The sequence below is a fragment of the Neophocaena asiaeorientalis genome, unplaced genomic scaffold (assembly GCF_003031525.2).
Source record: "Neophocaena asiaeorientalis asiaeorientalis breed wild unplaced genomic scaffold, Neophocaena_asiaeorientalis_V1.1 scaffold353, whole genome shotgun sequence".
In the NCBI taxonomy this organism is placed as follows: domain Eukaryota; kingdom Metazoa; phylum Chordata; class Mammalia; order Artiodactyla; family Phocoenidae; genus Neophocaena; species Neophocaena asiaeorientalis.
Window position 1 is genome coordinate 174,091 of NW_020175261.1, and position 24,969 is coordinate 199,059.

The 24,969-nt window shown below is 36.3% G+C and overlaps 1 protein-coding gene and 1 pseudogene across 1 annotated transcript in view; one reads left to right on the forward strand and one right to left on the reverse strand.

Annotated features, from left to right (window-relative positions):
- The window catches only part of TMEM67 (transmembrane protein 67), a 44,754-nt gene that overhangs the window by 17,549 nt on the left and 2,236 nt on the right, over window positions 1-24,969 (forward strand). The window contains exons 14-27 of the mRNA XM_024765433.1: window positions 1,295-1,400; window positions 4,098-4,154; window positions 5,225-5,323; window positions 7,217-7,315; window positions 7,571-7,657; window positions 9,164-9,263; window positions 9,358-9,497; window positions 11,039-11,179; window positions 15,350-15,430; window positions 15,919-16,035; window positions 19,951-20,067; window positions 20,174-20,278; window positions 20,830-20,932; window positions 24,109-24,251. Coding sequence (XP_024621201.1) covers window positions 1,295-1,400; window positions 4,098-4,154; window positions 5,225-5,323; window positions 7,217-7,315; window positions 7,571-7,657; window positions 9,164-9,263; window positions 9,358-9,497; window positions 11,039-11,179; window positions 15,350-15,430; window positions 15,919-16,035; window positions 19,951-20,067; window positions 20,174-20,278; window positions 20,830-20,932; window positions 24,109-24,251 — 1,495 coding nt within the window. The remainder of the gene's footprint in view (window positions 1-1,294; window positions 1,401-4,097; window positions 4,155-5,224; window positions 5,324-7,216; window positions 7,316-7,570; window positions 7,658-9,163; window positions 9,264-9,357; window positions 9,498-11,038; window positions 11,180-15,349; window positions 15,431-15,918; window positions 16,036-19,950; window positions 20,068-20,173; window positions 20,279-20,829; window positions 20,933-24,108; window positions 24,252-24,969) is intronic.
- On the reverse strand, window positions 13,599-13,926 carry LOC112413483 (signal peptidase complex subunit 1-like; annotated as a pseudogene).

Genomic DNA, 24,969 nt, shown 5'->3' on the forward strand with positions numbered 1-24,969 from the left:
GCTCCATCTCCTTTAACAGCTACTGTTCTAGGTTGGCCCTCATTAATTATCAACACCTCACTCTTCCTAGGATACTTTTTTAAAAAAATAAATTTATTTATTTATTTTTGGTTGTGTTGGGTCTTCCTTGCTGCACACGGGCTTTCTCTAGTTGCAGCGAGCGGGGGCTACTCTTCATTGTGGTGCGCAGGCTTCTTACGGCAGTGGTTTCTCTTGTTGTGGAGCACAGGCTCTAGGTGTGCGGGCTTCAGTAGCTGTGGCACACAGGCTCAGTAGTTGTGGCTCGCAGGCTCTAGAGCACAGGTTCAGTAGTTGTGGCTCACGAGCTTAGTTGCTCTGCGGCATGTGGGATCTTCCCGGACCAGGGATCGAACCCGTGTCCCCTGCATTGGCAGGCGGATTCTTAACCACCGCTCCACCAGGGAAGTCCCTTCCTAGGATACTTTAATGATGACCCTGCCTTAGGGTAGTGCCTTGCAGCCCTCATGCGTCTTCTCCAGTGTGAGATTCCTATCTCTAAGACCTTAACCAGCCTTCCCATTCCAATATTTTATGATGTGCACCTTGAATACACTGATGAAAGTCAACACCATCTTCTTTCTGGCACTCCAACATACATTATTTTTTTCACTTTGATTTGTATGATAATCTTATCAGGTAGGCAGTACAGAAGTTTTGTCATATACCTTGCTGAAATCCAACTGTGCTGTTTTTAGCAGTCCCTCAATCTAATGTAGTATCCCTAGTGAAAACGAAATTGAAACTAGTCACGCCTGATTTACTCTTGGAGAAACTATGCTGGCCACTGGTGCTTGGCATTTTCCTTTCTGAGTTTACAAACTGTACATTACTAATGCATTGAATTCAGCAAAATGTACCCCATTATGTGCCCTAAACAGTATTAGATATGACACAGTATTTTGTTAAGAATTCATCATCTTTGAAAATTAGGATATTATCTGCCTTCCTCTAGGCTTCATGTAACACTTCTCTTTTAAGTAGTCCTCAAAAGTGGTGCACCGTACTTCACTGATTTCATTTGTAAACTTCGTAGGACCTAGATCAACAAGAGTTTCTTATTTGTCTCAGAGGTTATATTTCAGTATAAAGTTCTGACCACTTCAAATAGCCTATGTTGTTACCATTAGTTTATGTTTGACCTCTAGTTTTTAGTAACTGGTAGTTCTGAGATCACCAAGACTATCCATATCCAATTCAGAAGAAACAATAAGTTAAATTTATGTTTAAGGGCCTAGATGTATTTATAACTAAAAATGAATTTTCTTTTAAACAGTATCCGCCTTGTACCCAACACAAAAAATGGAAATATCTACCCTCCCTTAATTACCATTGCCTACAGTGACATCGATATCAAAGATCCCAACAGCCAGTCTGTGAAGGTGAGTTCCTTCCTAATCATTGCCTCTCTATGTGTTCGTATAATGCTGATAGAGTTTGTGTTATGATCAAAAGACAATTAGTCCTTTTTAAAGTTTTAAATAAACATGGCACTTTATATAGTCAAGACTTAATTATTTTTTACTAATAGTGGTAAGAGGTGAGTTCTTATGGATCCTGGGTATAAAAAAGCAAGGATTATGTTTGTCAGTAGACAGCGTCACCAGCAGCTGGGCCTCCCTGTCAGTATCCTGGGGTATGCTGACCCATGCAGCATCTGCTCCCATCCTCTTTGGCCACCTTGCTTCTGTTAAGATTTTGCCTCCTTGACTAACTAAACCAGGAACTCAAACCTTAAGTGGGCATGTGTGTTCCTCTTCTTACCAGTCTTGCCCGCTTGATAGAGACACAATTCAACAGGCAGAAAGAGAATCAAATTATCAGCTTTATAACTAGTAGCGCTAAAGTGAGCTAGAGAATGCAGTTTGGACCTGCAGCCAATTAGTCTTCTGCTATTTCCCAACTCAGTTAAGTTTAACCACAGAACTAAACTGCTCCCCTGCCTGGCAGGGCCTGTATATGGAAGCGATACCATGTACACACTGAAAACGGGCTACACCAAAGAGAATGAGCCTGAGAAAGGCCGAGCCGCATGACACAGTTCCTCCTTTCTACCTCGCCAGGCAGATGAAGCATCCCTGCTTTGATGAGGGGTAAATGAGAGAGGATAGAGATCAAAAGCAGGCTAATCCTTCTATACTTCTTCCTCATTCCCTGTCCTCTCCAGAAACATGAGAATTGAAAGGTGAGCATTCCTTACTCCAAGACTCACTAATAGCTTTTAATTTCTATTATTTGACTTTTCTGAATTTTAAAATTCTAGTTCTTCAGCCAGTGCTTTTGGCCTTTGTGTTGCACTTGTACGTGTGCTCAGCTACTATTGGATTCAGGCTTTCGTTAAGTGAAAAGTAGGCACATAAATAACTTTTCTCTGAAAGATTTCACATCCTCATTTGTATTACCTGATTTCATGTTAAAATTAGCTTCGATTGCCTGTATTTGTATACATTATAGTGAGAGAAGAAAATCCAGAAACATGCTTAGTAACAACAAAAGACTGCCTGGTTTACGTCTTCCTGGAATGGTCATTCTTGGGTAGTCAAGAATATATTTATCTTAATATAAAACACTTCTGGGTGTTTTCTTTAAATATTTTTCTTGTCCAAAATATTCTAAACTAAGTCTTGACAAATTGGAAAAAAGTTGAGAGAATCATAAAACCATACTGAGGAAGTCCACCTCAAATTCATTCTAATTGTAGAATGTACAGTTCTTTCATCATTTCTTAATTTCTCATGACAGCTGTTGTAAAAGTTCTACATTCATTTTAAGTATCCAGCTACATCTCTGCTCTCTCACCAAAGACAAATAACCTATCTTCGTATTTTACTGAGCAGATCAAAACCATCCAATATGAATTCCTTCAGATTTCCTCTTTAATACTTAAGTATCTGTTTCATTATCTTTCCTAACTCCTGTTCCTGTTTCTAAGAAAAAAGGACCCTTCCCACTTTCTTAAGCGAATTTTCAACCTGTACTTGTTCAGGTACTTCCTCCAGTATCCTGTTTCACCCACAACCCTTTATTCAGCCAGCTTCTCTGCTGGTCCCTTTCCTTTGCTTATAATACCCTTCAGGTTGCCCCATCTTAAAAACAAACTAACACAACCAAACAGTAAAATCATCCATCAACTCTGCCAACTGTACAGCTTGCTATCGTGTGTCTTTCCTTGATTTCCCAACCATTTACTCTTTCATCATTTGCAGTTTTACTCTTGCCATTTGCTTCTTTGAAAACCTGTTTCATGAAGTCAGCAATGAATTCCACATACACTGGCTTTATTTCTTTAACTTGACACTTATACAGTTGACCCTTGAACAACATGAGTTTGAACTGCATGGGTCTACTTATACATGGGTTTTTTTTTTTCTTCACTCAGTATGTACCACAACACTACATGAAGTTGGTTGAATCCATGGATGCGGAGGGGCAATTCTAAAGTTCTATCTGGATTTTTGACTGCACAGGGGTTGGCGTCCCTAACCCCTTCATTGTTCAAGGGCCAGTGGTACAACATTTGACACTACTGGTGACCTCCTCCTTTTTGAAACTCCCTGTTTATGACCTTGCTAAGACTTAGGTATCTTCCCTCTCCTACTTCACATACTCCTGTTTCTCTTAACCCTTTACTGGTTCTTCTTTCTACTGTCTCAATATAATGGTATCCCTAAGATTCTTGTTCAGCCCTTTGATTAATCTGCCATCTTAGGCTGTGATTGTTTAGCCAGTTGCTGAATTCTTGATGTGTAAGATGAGTCACACTCCTCAGTTACAGAAACCTATCAGAAAATGAAATATGGTTAATTTGGCTTGACTGCTATTAATGAACCTAACCTAGCTCCTAATGAAGCCCTCTTTCTTTAACATGTGTTCAAAAGGGATGTTTAAAGTAGCATGAATAATTCCCAAGAGCGTATTCATTTATGTATTGATACAAATAAGGGTCAACTCTAGTAACATTGATAGTTCAAAAGTATGGCATTTATGGTAAAATTCAATTACAAATGTATTTTTCTAGTAAAAGTAGGTTTGTGTTATATAACTTCAGTATGGCTAATTCACTTTCTTTTAAATATCAGGTTTCTTTCTCGGTCACATATGAAATGGATCAAGGAGAAGCACATGTCCAGACAGATGTGAGTTTATTTTAACCTGTTAAAAATACTTACAGTATATTTTTTAATTAAAAAAAAAGTTTTTACATGTACAGGAAAGTTGTCAGAATAGAGAGATTTGCCATATATCCCTCACCCAGCCTCCCCTAATGTTAACATCTTACATGACGGTAGTACAGTGATGTTAATCAGAAAATTAATATTGATGTAGTCCTAATCTGTTAACTAATCTAAATACTCTTCGGATTTTACAGATTTTTTTCACTATCCTTCTTCTGTTTTAGGACCCAGTCCAGGGTCACATATTACTTCTAGCCATCGTGTGTATCTTTAGATCTGTGACAGGTGCTCTGTCATTCTTTGTCTTTCATGACTGACACTGGTATTTTGGACCTCAGTTGGGTTTATCTGATATTTTCCCATGATTAAATGTAGTTTTAGCACAAATGCCACAGAAATGATGTTGTACCCTTCTCAGCAAATCATATCAGAAGATACTTGATGTCACTGTATCTTATTAACAGTGATGTCACCTTCGATCATATAGCTAAGATGGTGTCCACAGAGTTCTCCACTGTATTTTTCCACTTACAATTAATAAGTATCTTGTATCTTGTGAGGAGATACTTGAGATTATGCAAATATCCTGCTCCTCATTATTCTTTTGCCCTCTAATTTTAGCACCCATTGTTAATTCTTGCCAGTAAAAAGTGTTACTGTGACATTTGTCTGATGGTGATTGTGTATTTCCATCATTTTTCTTCTATATTTGTTAATTCAAGTTCTGCTATAAGGAGGGACTGTCCCTTTGTCCACATTGATTTATTTATTCAATTATTTATTTAAATCAGTATGGACTCATGGATATTTATTTATTCTAGCAATAATAATTCATTACTATCTATTTTCTTGCTCAAATTGTCCCAGATTTGACCATTGGGAGTTCCTTAAATTTGGCTCCTATGTCCTTTTAGCCACCTTCCACCACCATTTTTGGAGTACTTCCTTACTTTCTATTTACAGTATCTTTGAACACGGATGAAATTACATTATGAAATTACATAAATTTCAATTTTTTTTTTTTCCTTTAGATTGCTTTGGGTGTGTTGGGTGGACTAGCTGTTTTATTGTCTCTTTTGAAGACGGCAGGTTGGAAGAGACGCATTGGGAGTCCCATGATCGATTTACAGGTATGATCATAGGAATTTTTTAAGTATATTTTTATCTTTTGGCTATTTTATATCCTTCTAATAAAACACAGCTAGAGAATGAGTCAAAAGTTGCCTTGAGTTTCTCTGGTGTATATGACTATGAGAGGTGTGTGCTCATTTCCCTCCCACATTGCTGTGGGCCAGTCTGCGCACAAGAGCAGAGCTGTTCTTGTTTCCTCACGTCCTCACCAATACTTGCTGTTTTTCAAGTCTTTCCATTTTTTGCCAATTTGGTGGGGTAAGTAGTACGTTATTCTTGATTTAATTTTCATTTCTCTGATTACTCTTCATATGCTTTATTAATCATTTGGGTTTCCCCTTCTGTGAACTTCCTGTTTGTATCCCTTGCCCATTTTTCTAACTAAGTTTTCAGTTTTTCTTGTTTATTTAAACAAGTTTTTATATTTTATTTATTTGGAGTTTTATGTATTTTCTAAATATAAATCCACTTTTGGTTTTTGATGTTGAAATTTATTCTCCAAGAGTGATTCATATGTTATTTTATCTATGGGTTACTTTGTTTAACAGAAACTCTTGATTTTAATATTGTCACATCTGAGTAGGTTTTCATATTATGGCATGTGCTTTTAGGATCTTATTTAGGAAAGCCTCCCCTATCTCAAGATCAAAAAGGTATTCGCCCATATTTTATTCTATTAACTTTATAGTTTCTCTTCTCAATTAATCTTTTTTATGTTTGTTTTTATTTTTATCTATCATTTTTTGAATATTTACTATGTGCCAGGCACTTTTTTTTTTTTTTTTTTTTTTTTTTTGCGGTGCGTGGGCCTCTCACTGTTGTGGCCTCTCCCATTGCGGAGCACAGGCTCCGGACGCACAGGCTCAGCGGCCATGGCTCATGGGTCCAGCCGCTCTGTGGCATGTGGGATCTTCCCAGACCGGGGCACGAACCCACGTCCCCTGCGTCGGCAGGCAGACTCTCAACCACTGCGCCACCAGGGAAGCCCCTATTCATTTAATTTTTATAGCAACAAAGTAATAGATGGTATTTCCATTTCACTGATAAAGAACATGAGAAAAGCACGTAGTAAATTTGTTTGTGCTGGGATGTCTTCCTGACTCCAGAGCCAATGTGCCAAGGAATCAGAGGAGGGGGGCTTGATTTACTTTCTGGGATAGTCAAGAAAAGCTTCCAAGAGAAGTGAACTTTAAGCTGGGTTATCTGCGCATTCCACAAATAGTCACTGACAGCCTACTGTCTGAGTGCCAGGTGCTCTGCTAGGCACTGGGGGGATTGTGATAATGAGCAAAGAGAGACATCGTCTCTGCCCTCGGAGCTCATGAGAGTTTGCCAGAGATAAAAAGGGAAGAATATTTGTAGAATCAATGCCCATTTCATTCCCCAAAACATTTGAGATGAAAGTGTGGAATAGTTAATTATTGAGTAAGTGGTTGGAACTGGCAGATGAGGCTAAATATTTAATTCTTGTCTAGGTTGTGGAGGACCTTGTGAGTCAGGAATTTATATGTTAATAAGGAGTCACTGTACATTTTTAAGAAGGGGAGTAACACAATCCAATTTACATTTTAGAAAGCCAACTCTGATGGTAGTATAGAGGATACATTGGAGAGAAGGATTCCAGACTTGAAGAAAATTAGGAAGCGGTTCTAAATTTCTTAGATGGTGAAAGATGAGAAGGGTTCACTAAGCCAGAGGCTATTGGGAATGGATCAAAAGGTTAGGACCCAAAAGGTGTCTAGGAAGTGGCTGCAGTTGGTCTTTCTAACTGATCCACGTATACATGAAACAAGGCTTCAAGCTTGAGAAACTGGGTAAATAACATGTTATTAAAAGTAATAGTATAAATAGATTGTGTCTATAATGGCTGTGATTCTCTTTTTAAATTGCAGACAGTTATGAAATTCTTGGTTTACTATGCTGGTGATCTGGCCAATGTTTTCTTTATCATCACTGTGGGAACAGGTCTTTACTGGCTTATTTTCTTCAAAGTAAGTGATTTTCTGAATTTAACCTAAGTGCCAATACCTGAATAACTTGTAAGCTTTCTTTATAAAGGAACTGTCTTTAGTGGAGGATATTTTTGATCAAGAGTATTGGGGCAAATGCTAAACTCACCATTCCCTGAGTGTGCTATGTTTATTGAGTGCATCACCACCTTCCTCTTTTACGCTTTCTTTGGGTTATAACTTGTGTTTAGTAAAAACTTTGTATGGTCATATTGAGCAGCGTAATTTTTATCATAGGCACAGAAGTCTGTCTCTGTTTTGCTACCAATGCCGGCTCAGGAAGAACGTTTTGTTACTTACGTGGGATGTGCCTTTGCTCTGAAGGTAAGTTTCAAAGCACGGGTTGCTGAATTTAAAAGACCTGCTGATAAGCATATAAGTCTTTAAAATTAAACTGCTTTCAAAATCTTTGGTGTAAAATTCAGTTTAATTTTGGAAGAAAGCATGAATTAATTCTGTCTTACTAGGAAGTCTACTTTTATTTATAATAGATATCTTATTCTGAAGATCTGCCTTAAATATTTTTTTATTATTTAATTTAACCTGTTAATTGACAGTAAAAGGTACCATGCTGGATAAAGTGCTGAACTCTTAGCATTTGTTCTCTCCCTCCATATTCCTTTCCTCCTCTTCCCATGGCAACCCCCCTCCCTACTTCATTGTTCTGTCGATGGATGTGAAGCTCTTTACATGCTTCTGTGGTAGATCTCGTCCAATTGTGTTGTGATTATTAAGTGTCTGATGTTCCCACTGATCTGTGAGCTCCACGAAGAGAGGAATCATCCCATACTTAGATTTTTATCCCTTGTTTGATCAATAATGTACCTACTAGGTGGAAGCCTTAGTTTAAACATATTCTGTAAATGAAAATACCAGAAATAGGGGAAAAAAAACAACAGTGAGAGCATGCTAAAACTTTAAGTAGGACAAGCAAATTATAGTTGGAAATACCTTTACTTATAAAGAAGTTAGATGATCTAGAAAACAAAGTATGCTCTTGGAAACCTTGGGAAAGAGAGACAATTAATGCAAGATCCCTGTATGAGGAGGAGGTAGTGTGTCTCCTTTCATATCCCTATTTCAAAGAAAGACAGAAAAAGGGAAGTCGAATTAATATGTATATAAAAATTCTGTGAATTTGGTGATTCCGCTATTTCGTGAGCTTCTGTTGATCCCCTAATGGTATTACGAGTTTGTAACTTGTAAAAGTTATATATTCTTGTGATTACGGTATGTTTGTTTCTTTTTTTTTTTTGAAGTATAGTTGGTTTACAACATTGTGCCAATCTCTGCTGTGCAGCAAAGTGACTCAGTTATACACATAGAGACACTCTTTTTTTATATTCTTTTCCATTATGGTTTATCACAGGATATTGAGTATAGTTCCCTGTGCTATACAGTAGGATCATGTTTATCCACTCTGTATATAATAGTTTGCATCTGCTAACCCCAAACTGCCAGTCCATCCCTCTCTGCCCCCCTCCCCTTGGCAACCACAAGTCTGTTCTCTATGTCTGTGAGTCTGTTTCTGTTTTCGTAGATAAGTCCATTTGTGTCATATTTTAGATTCCACATGTAAGTGATATCGTATGGTATTTGTCTTTCTCTTTCTGACGTACTTCACTTAGTATGATAATCTCTAGTTGCATCCATGTTGCTGCAAATGGCATTATTTCGTTCTTTTTTATGGCTGAGTAGTATTCCATTGTATATATGTACCACATCTTCTTTATCCATTCATCTGTCAATGGACATTCTTAAAGAATCACTGTTGGTTTCATAAGCAGGCTTAATGCAGATACTTTAAGGTGCTTTGTTTGTCATTCTCAGGCTCTGCAATTTTTGCATAAGCTCATCTCCCAGATTACCGTAGACATATTCTTTATTGATTGGGAGCGACCTAAAGGAAAGGTTCTTAAAGCTGTTGAAGGTAATGACAGTAACCATTTGTACCAAGATTCTTTTGCCACCATTGTAGAGCAAAGAAGGTGAAATGCTTTTACTCATTTTATCTCCCCAACCAGGTGAGGGTGGTGTTCGGAGTGCTACCGTTCCAGTAAGCATATGGAGAACATATTTTGTGGCAAATGAATGGAATGAAATTCAGACTGTGAGAAAAATTAACCCACTCTTTCAAGTACTTACTGTCCTCTTCCTTTTGGAGGTATAAACTGATGTAATTGTATACAACTTATGGGTACCTCATAAATGATAATATAATTCCAGCTAAGTTTTCATGTCAGTGGAAGAGTTTTGTAAAGGTTAAAATATTGTAATCAAGCCATTAAAAAATACACATAACATGAAATTTACCATCTTACTCATTTTAAGTATACAGTCCAGTACTGTTAAGTACATTTCCATTGTTGTGCAGTAGTCTCTAGAATTCTGTTCATCTTGCAAAACTAAAACTCTGTACCCATTAAACAACAGCTCCGTCTTCTCCCCTCTCCCCAGCGCCTGGAAACCACCATTCTACTTTCTGTCTCTTTGAATTTGTCTACTGTAGGTAAGGAGTGATTTTTAAACCACTGGTTTGTAGCAGAACCCCATAGGAAGCTTTTGCAGAATACCTATGCCTTACCTCACCCCTCGAGATTATGTTCAATTCCGTAGCTCTGAGGCAAGCTCAGGTATCTGTATTTTAAGAAACCCCCACCCCATTATTCATATTCTCACTCCTGTATTAGAACCACTATTAGAAGGTTGAAATTTTCTAATAAATTATCATTGAACACCTACTATGGACTGTGTTCTGTCTTAAGAGCTGGGGCTGTAGCTTAACAAGACACACTGAATGGGTACATGCTTATGATCCCTTTACAGTTATTTCATGGGTCTGAGTAGAATTATTAAAGAAGTATTCAGTACTGAATATGAGACTGAAATATGCAACCTGTTTGAGTAACAGGTTTTCTCTAGAATTAGCTGCTTAAGTAAGGTTACATATGAATTATTAACTTGTATGTCTGTCTGCCTTCCTTTTTCCTTCTTTCCCACTTTTCTCCTTCCTTTCCTTTTTAAACCTAGAGGAATGTGTATGTCCCTAGGATATATGAACACTGTCTCAAAAATTGATTTATAGTAGTGTTTTTTAAAGCTTTAAAAGGTGTTATGTGAAAAAAAAGTATTATAATGAAGCAAGTTTGGAAAACACTGGATTCAATAAAGTCATGTAGATTCCTTTACCATAAAACTTTCCAGAGCTTTTATTCTATGAGGGTGGAAGGCATGGAGGTGAGTATAATATACTAACTTAACTTATTTGATCATGGTTTCCTTTTATCAAAGATGGTATCTTCCTCAAAAGACATTTTGGAAAATACTGTTTTAAAGTATAAAAGGTATTTTACATAGTTCCTGGCATATGTTAAAACTCATGAAATACTCGTTGTTCATTGGTAGTTTACTGAAGAAAGCTTTATTCTCTTGACAGAAATTGTTGAGCTTTGTCTGTGTATATGATAATGTTATATTTGGCCTTTAGTCATATTGAAGAGAATACCAAATGAACTAGCTAAATATTTTGTATTAAATACTTTGTAATTAAAATACTGGATAATTATTTTTATCTAGATTTTCTACCATTTATACAAACTTGAATACTTTAGTTTTTCAAGGTAAGGGGTAGAGAGGAGGGTCTTATTTTCAGACTAGAGGAGTTTTCTTTATGTCTGTTTAAATTATTTTTTCTTATTATTTCAGGTTGTGGGATTCAAGAACTTAGCATTAATGGACTCATCTTCTAGTCTTTCCAGAAGCCCACCTAGCTACATAGCTCCTTATAGCCGCATTTTGAGATATGCGGTGTCTACCGCTCTTTGGCTAGTCATTGGAATTATACAGGTAACAAGAGATTGTTCTTTTAAGCAACATTGCCTCTGTATATTTTTAACTCTGTTTACATGCTAATCCTCAAATATTGACCACAACGTGATTTCTATAGTATAAAGAAGGTGACAAGAGCAACAATAATAATAACTCATAGCTAATTTTTACGTAGTATGATCATCTAGGCACTGTGTTAATTTACTGCATTACACAAAGTAACTTACTTAATCTTTATAGTAGCCCTCAGAGATAGATTCTTTTAGTATCCTCATTTTATAGCTGAGGATGCTGAGGCACAGAAAGGTTAAATATTTACCTAAAGTCATGCAATTAGAAATTGGCAGAACTGGAATTTGAACCCAGGCAATCTGATTTCAGAGTCCATTTCTTCTCAGTAGTGGGTCTCTGAAGGGTCTTTCAGAGTCTGCAGCTTTCTAGTCACAGGATCTAGTTTATATATAATATAGGAATTGCTAAGGTACCCTTAATCTTTCCTTTTGAAATATAACTTATAGTTTACATTTATTTATATATCATTAAACCTCTCAAAAACCAGTACCCCTTCTGAAATCTTCTCTGAAATATTTATTGAAATAGCTGAAACTAAAAATAAATCTTCTCAGGTCCCAGGGCTCTAGCAGAGGATCTTTTCTGTGCTTACTTCCCTTATCTTCTTAAAGCTTTAAAAAAAAGAATGAAGGAAGAAAAGAAAGAAGCAGCAGCTACAGTGCTTAACTCTGATCTCTGCATTTCTTTCTCTTGCTTACAGACACTCCCATGAGTGGAAAAAGGCTTTCTGTTTGATTAAGATCTCTCTAACTTTTAAGTAAGCAAATGAAGGTGGGACCTCTAGAAAGAATAGGTTGAACTTCCTGTAAACTGGAGAGCAAATATTTGCCTTAAAAGCTTATTTTAAAAGCTCTTTGGGATTGAAATCCCAAAATTCCTACAGAATTGGACCCAGGTGTCATTCTGAAACTTAAGAATAGACTCTTTAAATTTGCATTTATTTTAAGTTGGTGAGACTTGTTCAAACTTGAAGCTATAGGATAGAGCTAGTGAGGGATAGTTTGACAATTGGAAGAGAAAGAGAGACAGAAATTAGGATTTGAAATAAAATTAGATTAAAAGAATATGGGGTTTGATTTTTTCCCTTCCAGTTTTATTGAGATATAACTGACATACAACACTGTATAAGTTTAAGGTGTACAGCATAATGATTTAACTTACACACATCATGAAATGATTACCACAATAAGTTTAGTGAACATCCATCATCTCATACAGATACAAAATTAAAGAAATAAAAAGAAAAATAGTTTTCCCTTGTGATGAGAACTCTTAGGATTTATTCTCTTAATTTTTATGTATAACCTAAAACAGTGTTAATTTATCACATTGCATCCTTAGTACTTATTTATCTTATAACTGGAAGTTTGTGCCTTTTGACTGTCCTTATCCAGTTCCCCCCACTTCCCCCTCCAGCCCCCACCTCTGGTAACCAGAAATCTCATCTCTTCTTCTAAGAGTTTGTTAATTTGTCTGTTTGTTTTTGATGTATAATTAACCTACAACACTATATTAGTTCCTGGAACACAGCATAGTGATTTGATATTTCTATACATTTCAAAATGATCACTGTGATAAGTCTAGTTACTGTCTGTCAACCGTATTATGGGGTTTGATGTTTATCATCAGTATAATAGTAAGAAAATATTTATTTTTACATATACCAGTATAAGTTTTTGTGAATAGATCAGATTTATCTGGGTGTAGAGAATTTAAAGGAATACCGTCTGAAGCTTTTCGTATTGGTTGAGTACAACAATACAGAAACCCCAAATAGCAGTGGCTGAAATAAAAGTGAGTTTTCTGTCTCCTGTGAGAAAGAAGAGCAGAGGTCGGCAATGCAGGGCCAGCAGGGTGGCTGCTGTCAGGCCCAGATGCCTGTTGTTCTGCTCTGCCCCTCAGGACTTTACCTCTAAGGTCACCTCGCAGTCCGTAATGGCTGATGGAGTTGCAGGGGTGAGCCAGGGGAGAAGACCTCCCCCTTTCCTCTTTATTTGTTCACTATGAGTTTTAACTGAAAACATTAAAACAGCTTAACTACTCATAATGAATTATTAAATTGTAATAGTTAAATTGTATTATCATTTATGAGGCATTTATTCTTCCTTATTTTGTAGACCTGCAAGAAAGTTTGCATACTTGTGTTGTTTTCTGTTCTGCATTTCAGAGGAAGATTATTAAGAGAAAGTCTAAAAGTTTTATAAATCAAAACCCAACTGAGAAGTAAAATATAAAGAGAACAAAATTTATATATAGCTGAGCATAGGTGGTTTTTAGCTCACGTTTTAGGTATGAAAACAATTTAGCTCATTTCACATGAAACACAAGCAGGTAAAGTAATAAAGCTGAATCATGAAAACCCCTATCAGTTATTTTTAGCATGCCTCTTAATTTGTCTTTCCCCTGGTTTCTTGTCTTGTGTGCCGGAGTCTCAAACAGAGCAAGTCTCGAACCACTTGAGGGGGTGTCAGTGATAAATGGGCTATGAAGGAAAATGTCAGCAAACACGAAAAAGCAAATCCTGCCATAACTATGTAGTCCACCCAGACTGTTCAGCCACATACCCATCGATGGATCCAAGTATTGCAGAAAAGAATAATTCCCTGAAACCCCTGTTCAGCTAGCTTCTGGCCCTTGTAATCCATTTGTGTGGGCAGCGAGCTCAGATGCTCCAGCATGACTGGATGAGGAGGTGGGCAGTGGGACAAGGGCAGCCCAAACTCAAGGACCGGGGTCTGGTCCTGTGTGCAGATTGGTGGGCCTGCCGATCCGGGGAGTGCAATGGACGCTCACCCTCTCCTCTTTGAGAGCCCTTTCAGAAGTGTCTTTGACATCTTCTTGGTCAGAACTTGGTCACGTGGCCACACTTCACTGCACTGTCAGCTGGGTAGACCCCCTCAAAGAAGGGGTCTGTCACTAAGGGGAAGGGAAAGGATTGTTCAGGCAGCAACTAGCTGTCTTGGGCACTACCGTCTAACCTCGTTCTTTGTTTCTCACTTTGCTGTCATTTGATACCATGGTCACATTCTCAAACTATCAGTGTTTATTCCTAAAATATCCATAAAAGTTCCTTTAGCCTATTACAGTTCCATAAATTTGTCTATACAAAATCTTCTTGATTCTCATAATATTAGGCTTTATTGTTCACTCCTTATATTTCTCCAAACCCAGCTTCTTCAATTTCTAAGTGGCATCTTTTAGTTTTTAAACTTTGAATGTTACTGTTTTTCATGTCATTTAAAGGAGTTTTAAAATGTGTACATTGAGTATTTAGGAAAGTCTTTTCAGTGTTCACCTGCTATATTCATTTACATATCTGAGTACGTGTTATGTGCGAGGCACTGTGCTGAGCTCAGAGATATGCTGTAACAAGAACAAGTCACACTTGTGACAAGTGCTGTGAAGGGCATCAGCAGGGAGATGAGATAGTGAGTAGAGGGGGAGTGGAAGGGGAGGGGGAGTTAGGAATGCGACAGCAGGCGACAGCTTTGTATTGGGTGGTTAGGAAATGTTATCCTTCTCTGAAGCGTATCTAAGAAGGCCTACAATGTAAACTTTTCTCTTGTGATTTATAAAACTTCCCTTTGTAGTATTGTTATTAAATCTATCTAAGAAAACACTTGAAACCATCCCATTTGAATGTTTAACACATTATCTGTAGTTGAACCAGAATACTTGACATATGCTTTTTATGTGCTACTGTTTCAAAGAAGATTAATTTGAAAAACAGCAATTCTTCTAGTGGCTTTTTGAATTTAGGAGATGAGCGGAATTGCAGAACCAGACCTAAATCTGGCCATTAATGCATTGGTTTATCCTAAAGCTTTTAAAGCCCCTTACTTCCTCCCCCTGTGTTTGTCCTATCTTATTTTAAAGACACAGAAGAGTTTTTTAAATTCAAAAGAAGCTCCCTCAGTGAATCTTAACACAATTGCAAAGCACTCTTCCTTTGACAGAAGAATCAGAAATGATAAGTAGGATTTTATCCCACAGGAATTGTTATTGGCCACTATGTTCTTGGTTGGAACTTCTTTTTTCTTATGACACTATACTGTGGCTATAAAAGAAAATTAAATCCTAAAATCTAATAAACATAAACTTGGCTTAATGTTTCAGATTGTGTTCTTTGCTGTCTTTTATGAGAGATTTGTAGAAGATAAAATTCGACAGTTTGTTGATTTGTGCTGTATGAGCAATGTAAGTACTTTCTGACTTTATCTTGCAACTGTTATTTCTCCCTTTTCAAAGGTCATGAGTACACTAAGAGAGGCTTTAAAAGTGATTTGCTATGATTGTATTTTTAGTCTGATTTCCACTGGTGGTTAATTCCAGAGATGGTTATAACAAGCTACAAGTTAATATTTACTGTCTTAATTTTTCCTTCTTTATTTGCAGTTTCTTAATTATGAATTGCTTATGCCACCAAACAGTTGACTCAGCCTGAGTCCCTGAAAAGTTTTCATATATCAACCCTGTTTCTTCCTTTCTTGGGAGTGTCTCCAGTCTCTTTTGCATCTACTTTTTAAAATAACCTCATTATCCTCTATTATCTTATTATTCTCTTTATATGTTTTCCAAGAATTCAACCCTCATTATTTTGAGAGAAAGGAAGCAATTTTAAGAAGAACTTAATTTTTATTGTCTCGCAGATGAGTTGCTAACTGCTTCTTCTTCTCTTTTGATAGATATCAGTGTTTCTGTTATCCCACAGATGTTTTGGTTATTACATTCATGGCAGATCAGTACATGGGCATGCTGATACTAATATGGAAGAAATGAATATGAATCTTAAAAGAGAAGCGGTATGAATGTATTTTATATCTTTTTGTTTTTTAAGTTGAGAGATGGTTTCTCTTAATCTGGGATTTGTAGTAATCTTTTTAAAAAATCCTCATTGATTACTTTTGAAAGTTGCTAGGATACCAGCTCATTACCCTGAACACTGAAAGGGAATGAGTCAAATTCCATCCTACAGTCCTTTTATGAACTGTATTTCAAAGTAACCAAATAATTCATGAGGGAAAGATTTTTCTGTTGGAAGAAAGTAAAAGGAATTCTAAGTTAGAAAATCACCATTTGTAATGACTAATGGATTAATGCCTATAGGCTACGATCATCAATGGATGCTAAAAATTAAGTGAAGGACGACAGGGAACTTTATAATGAGGAATCAGGTTGATACAATCTGAACACACTGGCTCAACCTTACTACAAGTAAAAGTTAGGAAAACTGACATTATGCACTTCCTGTTATGATGCAGTAGGGAAGTACATAATATCACCCATGAAATATTCTTGCCTAAGAAAATTGAACTTGAATGTAATCAAGCCTCTAACCACCAGTTTACAGGAAATAGAGGGGATAGAGACAGAATAATACCACAGGAAGCAATTAGCCAGATGCAAAATGTTAGGATGTCTCACAGGACAAACGACCCAGTGTCTCCAACAAATCAAAGGCATGAAGAGAAAAGGAGAAGTGGTGGTGGTGGTGGAAGAAGACTGTTAGATATAAGAGAAATTTAAGAAAAAAAAATAATCAAATACAATATGTAGACTTTGATTGGATCCTGATTCAAACAAACCAACTATAAAAAAATCTTTGGGAAAAATCTTGGAGATTTGATAGACTAAATATTAAATTATATTAAGGAAAGATTAATTTTATTAGGTGTGAAAATGGCTTTTTTTTTCAAGGTCTTATTGGTTAGAGATACATACAGAAGTATTTGCAGATGAAATAACATAGTATCTGGGGTTTGCTTTAAAAGAAAAAAGTTGAGAGGATAGATGAAAATTGGTAAAATGTTGGTAATTGTTGAAGTTGGGTGATGGATGGTTTACTGTTCTTTCTACTATGTATATTAGAAAACTTCCATAAGAAAATTTAAAAAGAAAAATATGTACTTAAGAGGAAAAACCCTTGATTAAGTTCCTTGATTAAGGGACTATACCTGTGACTTGCAAGAACTTAATAGATGATAACAACATCTCAGAGAAGAACAATTTGTTTAATACATTGAACTGAATCAGTTGGTTAACTATTAGAAATCATACCTGGACCGAAAGGTTAAATTTAAAAATGAAACTATGAAAACCTAGAAAAGAATATTTCAGATTGGGAGATGACAATCTAAGCATAAAATACAGAAAGCATCAAAAAAGTAACATTTGTTGATTTTACTTTATTAATGTAGAACATTTGTGTAGACAGCAATTATATTAATAAAAGACATGGGGTAAAATTCTCATAGTAAATATGACAAACATATTGATAGCTATTGAAAGTCATATAAATCAGTAAGCAAATTAAGTTAAAACCTCAATGGAGGGACTTCCCTGGTGGTCCAGTGGTTAAGACTCCACACTTCCACTGCAGGGGACACAGGTTCAATCCCTGGTTGGGGAACTGAGATCCTGCATGCCGCAGAGCACGGCCAAAAAACAAAAACAAAACAGAACAAAACAAAAAACTCCCATGGAAAAATGACAAAAAGATTTTTTTAATATGTAAATAAACAGAAGAGACTAATAAACGTCTAAAAAATATTCACCTCATAAATCATAAAAGAAATGAATGTAAAAATAACATTTTTACTTTCTTCAAATTACCAAACTTTTTTTAAAAAAGCTAATAGTAGAATCAAGGACAGGGTGAAATGGGCACTGGTCTCAGAATACATTTTTACAAACCTGCTGGAAAGCATTTGGCAAGAGTTTTTTAAGAATTCATTATCTTTGGGGACTTCCCTGGTGGTCCAGTGGTGCAGAATCCGCCTTACAGTGCAGGGGACGTGGGTTCAATCCCTGGTCGGGGAACTAGGGTCCCACATGCCGCGGGACAGCTGGGCCCACGCGCCACAACTACTGAGCTCACGTGCCTCAACTAGAGCCCGCATGCCGCAAACTACAGAGCCCATGTGCTCTGGAGCCCACACACCACAGCGAGAGAGAGGAAAAACCTGCATGCCACAACTAGAGAGAAGCCCGCACGCCACAACTGGAGAGAAGCCCACACACCACAAGGAAGAGCCGGCGTGCCGCAACTAAGACCTGATGCAGCCAAAAATAAAAAAAATAAAGAATTCATTATCTTTGACTTACTGATTCTATTAATCTAACTCAAGGAAATAATTAGCAATGTGAAAAACTACTTAGGTTCATGATCTTCATCACAGGGCTTAATTTATAAGGGCAAAAAATATGTAAAAATGGGAGAATATTAAGTAAATTGGTTTACCTATACAGTGAAACCCTAGGTAAACATTAAAAATCATGTTTTATAGAACATTTAATGACATGGGGAGTTGCTGAGGATATAATGTTAAGTGAAAAAGAAATCAGTACGATCCCTGTTTTATGCCATCTATATGTATATGCCTTAGACAACAACTGGAAATGAAATACCTTAAAATACCTGTATCTCTTGGTGTTCAGATTATAGGTGATTCTTTTTCTTTTTTTGTATTTCTCCATATTTTATAAATTATCTGTAGCAGCATGTGCTTTTTTAATCAGGAAAAAAATTTTTTTTTTTTTTAAATAGAGAAATTCACTACACATAGACTGCCTTTAAGTCAGTAGAAAACCAAGTGTTATATTATGTTTCCAGCTTAGGTTTAGGTAAAGGAGGAGAATGTTAAGCTCCAGAGTAGGCAAATAAAATTGAGAATGGAGGCAAGAATACTTATGCTGAACCCTAAAGCATCTATGAGAATTGGTTAGGTCGGGGGTAGGGCAAACTGACAGGCATATGGTTCTCAGGATTCAAGTCGTGTCAAAGAGACTTGAGTATAACTGATTCACTTTGTTATAAAGCAGAAACTAACACACCACTGTAAAGCAATTATACTCCAATAAAGATGTAAAAATAATAATAATAATTTAAAAAGAAAGAGATGAAATAGATATCTGGTCTATAACATTAACCATTGGGTCATGTATCACTACCTTTTTTATTGGAAGTAATTAAGGAAGCATGTTAAAGTGTTTAGAAAACAAAAAAGACCATTTATAAAAGTAGCTAGTTCTAAGACTAGACTTTTTGTCATTTATTAAAGAGCAATAAATTAATTATAAAAAAGCTAAGAATGGGCTTCCCTGGTGGCGCAGTGGTTGAGAGTCTGCCTGCTAATGCAGGGGACACGGGTTCAAGCCCTGGTCTGGGGGGATCCCACATGCCGCGGAGCGGCTGGGCCCGTGAGCCACAACTACTGAGCCTGTGCGTCTGGAGCCTGTGCTCTGCAACGAGAGAGGCCGTGATAGTGAGGGGCCCGCGCACCACGATGAAGAGTGGCCCCCGCTTGCCGCAGCTGGAGGAAGCGCTCACGCAGAAATGAGGACCCAACACAGCCATAAATAAATAAATAAATACATAAATTTTTAAAAAGCCAAACATTTGAAGCCCTTTAAAAAAAAAAAAAAAAAAGCTAAGAATATCAATATACAGTGAACTTAGTATGAAGTTTTTTTTTAAGTAGGCAGAGTAAAGGAGATGATACAGCACCTGCAAGGAAGTATGACGAAATAGAAATTAGTAAAACCTAGAGGGGAGTGGGAACCTTGAATACTGTTGGGCTCTCATTGTCTCAAATATAATAGTTCAGTACAATTTCAGTTGGCTTCCAAATCTTGTAATGTTAAATATTGTATTTTCTTTTTAAGATAGGCAAAATTTTCATAATCTTGATCTTAATTTAAATTTTTTAACTTTTCAGGAAAATTTGTGTAGCCAAAGAGGTTTGATACCCAATACAGATGGTCAAACTTTTCAAATTGCTATTTCTAGCCAAATGAGACAACAGTATGACAGAATCCATGAGACACTAACAAGGGTTTGTATAAAGTACAATTCACATATATTTTGTCAGTATTTCATGTTATTTAGATACCAAGGATGTAAGGCATGTTGCATTTATCCTTGTCTCTTTTTCACGTTAGAAAAATGGCCCTGCTAGACTATTGAGTTCATCAGGAAGTACTTTTGAGCAGAGTATAAAAGCATATCATACTATGAATAAATTTCTTGGCTCTTTCATCGATCATGTATGTATCATCATTTATTTTTAAGCTAGAATCAAAATGCAATTTTTAAAAAGTTAACGAGGAGTGTCAATTATTTCTTCAGTCAACCAAGTCAGTGGACTTATGCCTTGTGGGGTTTTTTTGTTTGTTTGTTTTTGCTGTAAAAACTAATACTGTGGCTTAGGAATGGAGTTAAGTTATGCAAAAGGAAAAGATTTTTACCTGTCTATTAGCATGATGATTACCTTAAAATATGTCTGTACTGGAATTTTGTTACTTAACAAATATTATCAATTATTTATTGTAGAAATATGCTATGATTGTATTCCTAAAAAGCTTGTTATAAATTGATTTTCAGTATATCTAGTCCTAAGTACTACTAATAGCATTTAAAATTTAAAACATTCCTAAAGAGTATTTTGTTATAAAGTCCAGCGTAGTAAATTGTCTTTGAAGAACAGATTTTCTTTGTGTCCTATTCATTTTCCTTTCTCTCTCCTTCTGATTTTACAAAAATTGGGAAGCATTCATTTCACTGCTATTTTTGAAATGACGCTCGTTTTTTATATTAGGTTCATAAGGAAATGGACTACTTTATAAAAGATAAATTGCTTCTTGAAAGAATTCTTGGAATGGAATTCATGGAACCAATGGAAAAAAGCATCTTTTACAATGGTATCCTTCAAATGCCTTTGCTGAACTTGATTATTATTTTCCAAGTTTGAAAAAACATGCTTGTAGTTCCTGTCTTTTGATTTTATACTTTTATATAGGAAACATAATGAACTTAGTTAACTTCAAGGAATGATAGTAGTTTTCTGTGTCCCGTTTTATTATGTCATGTATCAATAGCAAGAAACAAATATATAAAAGATAATTATTCTACAAGAAAGTAAAAAAAAGCTGAATTTCAAAATCAAACAAGACTTCCCTGGTGGTCCAGTGGTTAAGGCTCCACACTCCCAATGCAGGGGGCATGGGTTCAATCCCTGGTTCAAGGAACTAAGATCCCACATGCCACACGGCACGGCCAAAACAAAACAAAACAAAATCAGTGGTAGACATGGAAGAGACAGTAAAACAAATACATAAAGTTCAGATTTTATTGGACTGTTCATTCAGTGGCACACTTAAGAATAATGTTCATGATTTATCTTTAACATTTAATTTTTCATTTTATCCAACTTCTTAAAAATTGCATGTATCTGTGTGACAGGAATAGTGACTAAACATGTTTTTTTATCATTAAAAAGAAAGTATATATGTCACTGTCAATGTGACTGATAACCTCTTGTGTGGCTTGGGAAGAATGGAAATGGTATAACCAGTGTCCTGGCCTAGATATCACTTACCCTTGTGTTATTGGGTGTCACATATTGTGTCAGTCCTGGGATACACAGACTAATGGTCCCTCCCTTGGGCATCTTGTTTAGTAGACTGTGGAAAGTAGGCATGTGATTGGGTGAGTGGAATGATGCTGGGATAGAAGTCTGTGCAGATACAGGTTGCACTGGGTGCAGAAAGGAAAGTAGAAAATCTAACTAGATACAGGGTGAAGCCAGAGAGGCAACATGGTGAAGTTTAAACTGGGTCTTAAAAAATAAGGTGGTGTTGTCAAACAGGAAGGTCCAGGTAAGAGAGGTGAAGACGTTTGTACAGAAGGGGGAAAGGGCATTATACACTTAAGGAACTTTATGATTGAAGCCTCGAATGAAGTGGGTCAGTGAGAGAGAGTGCGTGAACAATAAAGAGGGCAGACACTGAATCCCAAAGGCCTTGTCTGACACCCTAAGGAGTTTTGCTTTATCCTATAGAGCACTTGTTTCCAAAAACATTTAAAAAATTTTTTTTGTCCTACAAGGTGTGTGCAGGTTGATCCATGGAGGTGTGAGAAGAAAATATTAAAAAGTCTATTTGTATATTTGCAATTCCATCATTCTTAATTTATACTTTGGAAAAATTATATGTAGTAGTAATTAATAAACTACGCCTATTATGGGATGCATGCTCAGCATTTTACTCTGATAAGGATACATGATCAGAACAATTTGGAAACCACTGCTAATGAACATGGATGTCATCAGAAAGCCTTCAGCATATCTGATTTATAAATTGGAAGAATTATTCTGGCAGTAGTGAATAGGTTGAGTTAAACAGATGTAAGACTATAACAATATAACTTAGTCATTAAGAACATAGCTTTCATATTAAAGAATATAGCTTAGTCATTAAGAATATAGCTTTCACAATAAAGTTTTCTGGTCTTGGGTTCAAAATCTGACTACTAGTTTTGTGCACTTGAGAAAGTTGTTTACCCTTTCTGAACTTTAATGCCCTCTCTATAAATTAAGTATAACCTTCTAAAGGTTGTTGCATTTACACCTGTGTAATCATTGTGTAAAGAACCTGGTATGGGTAGGCACTCAGAAAAATGATGTTACCGTTTCTAATAATAATACAATCATCATCAACAATTTCTTCATCTCTATTGGGAAATTAGGAGAATATGAGCTAAGGCAGTAGTGATGAGGTTAAAGAAGAAGAAAAGATTGCCAGAGATGTTAAGGAAAAGAACGTAGGAGAGAAAGAGTAGTTAAAATCATCCGGATTTCCAGCTTGTGTGACTAGGTGGTTGGTGGTGGTGCCACCCTTCTCTGAGACAGGAAGTGCAGATGGAGGACCAGGTTTTGAAGGAAAGAGGATGAATTTGGTTTTGAATATGTTGTGTCTTGAGGTACCTTTGGGACATCTAGGAAGAGATGTCCAGTAAGCCATTAAATGTAAGGAACTGGGGGACTGGATCTTAGGAGAAAGTAAAGGCACACAGTAAGCTGGGGAGTCTCATCAAATGAGATCATTGCTGGAGCGATGGCAGTGAAAGGTCACGCACGAAGAGTGTATATTGCTGGCTTGTTTATTTTTTTAAAATATGTATACAACTATATGTACAGAAGTGCATATCTTGTAAGGATATAGCTTAATGGCCAGTGAATTTTCACAAACTGAATATATTCCTATAACTAACTCCCTGATCAAAAAAGAATGTTAACAGCAAGCCTGATGTCCTCTTGTATAAAACAAGAGGTCCTAACTGGGTATCCATGGGCAGCTGAATCACTGAAGTGATTCTCTGTACCTCCCTGAAATGGTGTGCAGGATTTGTATATGTGTACTTCCCCCACTTCCTCTCGTGAAAGGGTCTGTAGCTTTCATCAGAATCTTAAAAGGGTGTTCACATCCCGAAAAGGAGGAACCCCTACTTGGGGAGTGAGAAGAGAAAAGGTCTCAGAGAAGAACCTTAGGGGACTACTTGAGACATAAATTATAGCACACTATTCTAGTCCTTGCTGGTTTTGTTTTGCTTTTTATTTATTTATTTTAATTGAAGTATAGTTGATACACAATGCTGTGTTAATTCTCTGCTGTACAGAAAAATGCGTTTTGCTTTTTAAACTTAATCTATCTCAGAGAATCTTTCTAAGATTCTTTAGCCTTTAGTTATATAAACAGAGAAGGGATATTCATTACCTGATCATTGAAAGATATTGACTGTATACTTAAACTACTAGCAATTACAACCCTTGGTGCAAATGATAAAACTGTTTTTTATGAGCAGAGTTCTTTGATTAACCTTTTAGATTAGCAAATTTTAATACCCATTATTTTTTGTAAACCATGAAGTATTTTTTTCTTTTTTTAAATTCAGGTATAATTGACATACAATAGCCATGAAGTATTATAGTAACTAGTTGTTTTTAAATATCCAAGTTTTATCACCAGAAATTTATCACAGGTTTATTCTATTTTTAAATTTCTAATTTATGTCTTACAAATTGCTTTCTTTTTGATAGATGAAAGTTATTCTTTCAGCAGTGTTCTGTATTATGGAAATGAAGCCACTCTTCTTATTTATGATCTGATGTTCTTCTGTGTTGTGGATTTGGCTTGCCAAAATTTTATTTTAGCATCCTTCCTTACGTACCTACAGCAAGAGGTAAATTTAAGAATTTTTTCTGGGTTTCATTTAAAAGAAGTATGTTAGAAGTAGATATTTATTTTTATAGCAGAGAGTAACACTGTATAGTCTCACTAGGAATTTATAAAGATTTAGAATATGATTCGCCCTGCCAAAAAAAGGAAAAACATTTCAACGAGGTTCATTCTACACTTTCCTTCAGGGTCAATGAAGTACTGAGGTCTCGGGGAAGGCATAAGTTGCTTGAGCAAACGTGAAAGGAACCTAATAGGAAGACATTTAAATTACCCATCTCTCCTACATGCCAGCAGTGAGCAGTAATTAGAGTCCCATTCACCCTGTGCACCAGATGTTACTGTAACAAAAAGGCAAGCTCTGAGATGTAGCTCGAGGCTCAGCCACTTTAACTTGTAACTCTCACACATCCCCTATCTGCTTGGATTAGAAAACAATTGCGTGGATGGGTGTGGAGCCTGAAATGGAGACTTCAAGAAAAACCAAATTTGTTCTAGAAATGTTAGTATTCATAACACCCAAATATTCCCCACTATGTCAAAGAAGTATATGAGTTAATAAGATATAATATATTAGTTTTTGATAGGGATCTAGAATTAGAACAAATTCTGTTCCTAACAGTTCTTTTGACGTTTCCATAGCTTTTAGAGCTAGAGGAAACTTGTCTTGCCAAATATTTAAAAGTATATTCCTGTGACCCTAAGGGGATTTGTATTATTGA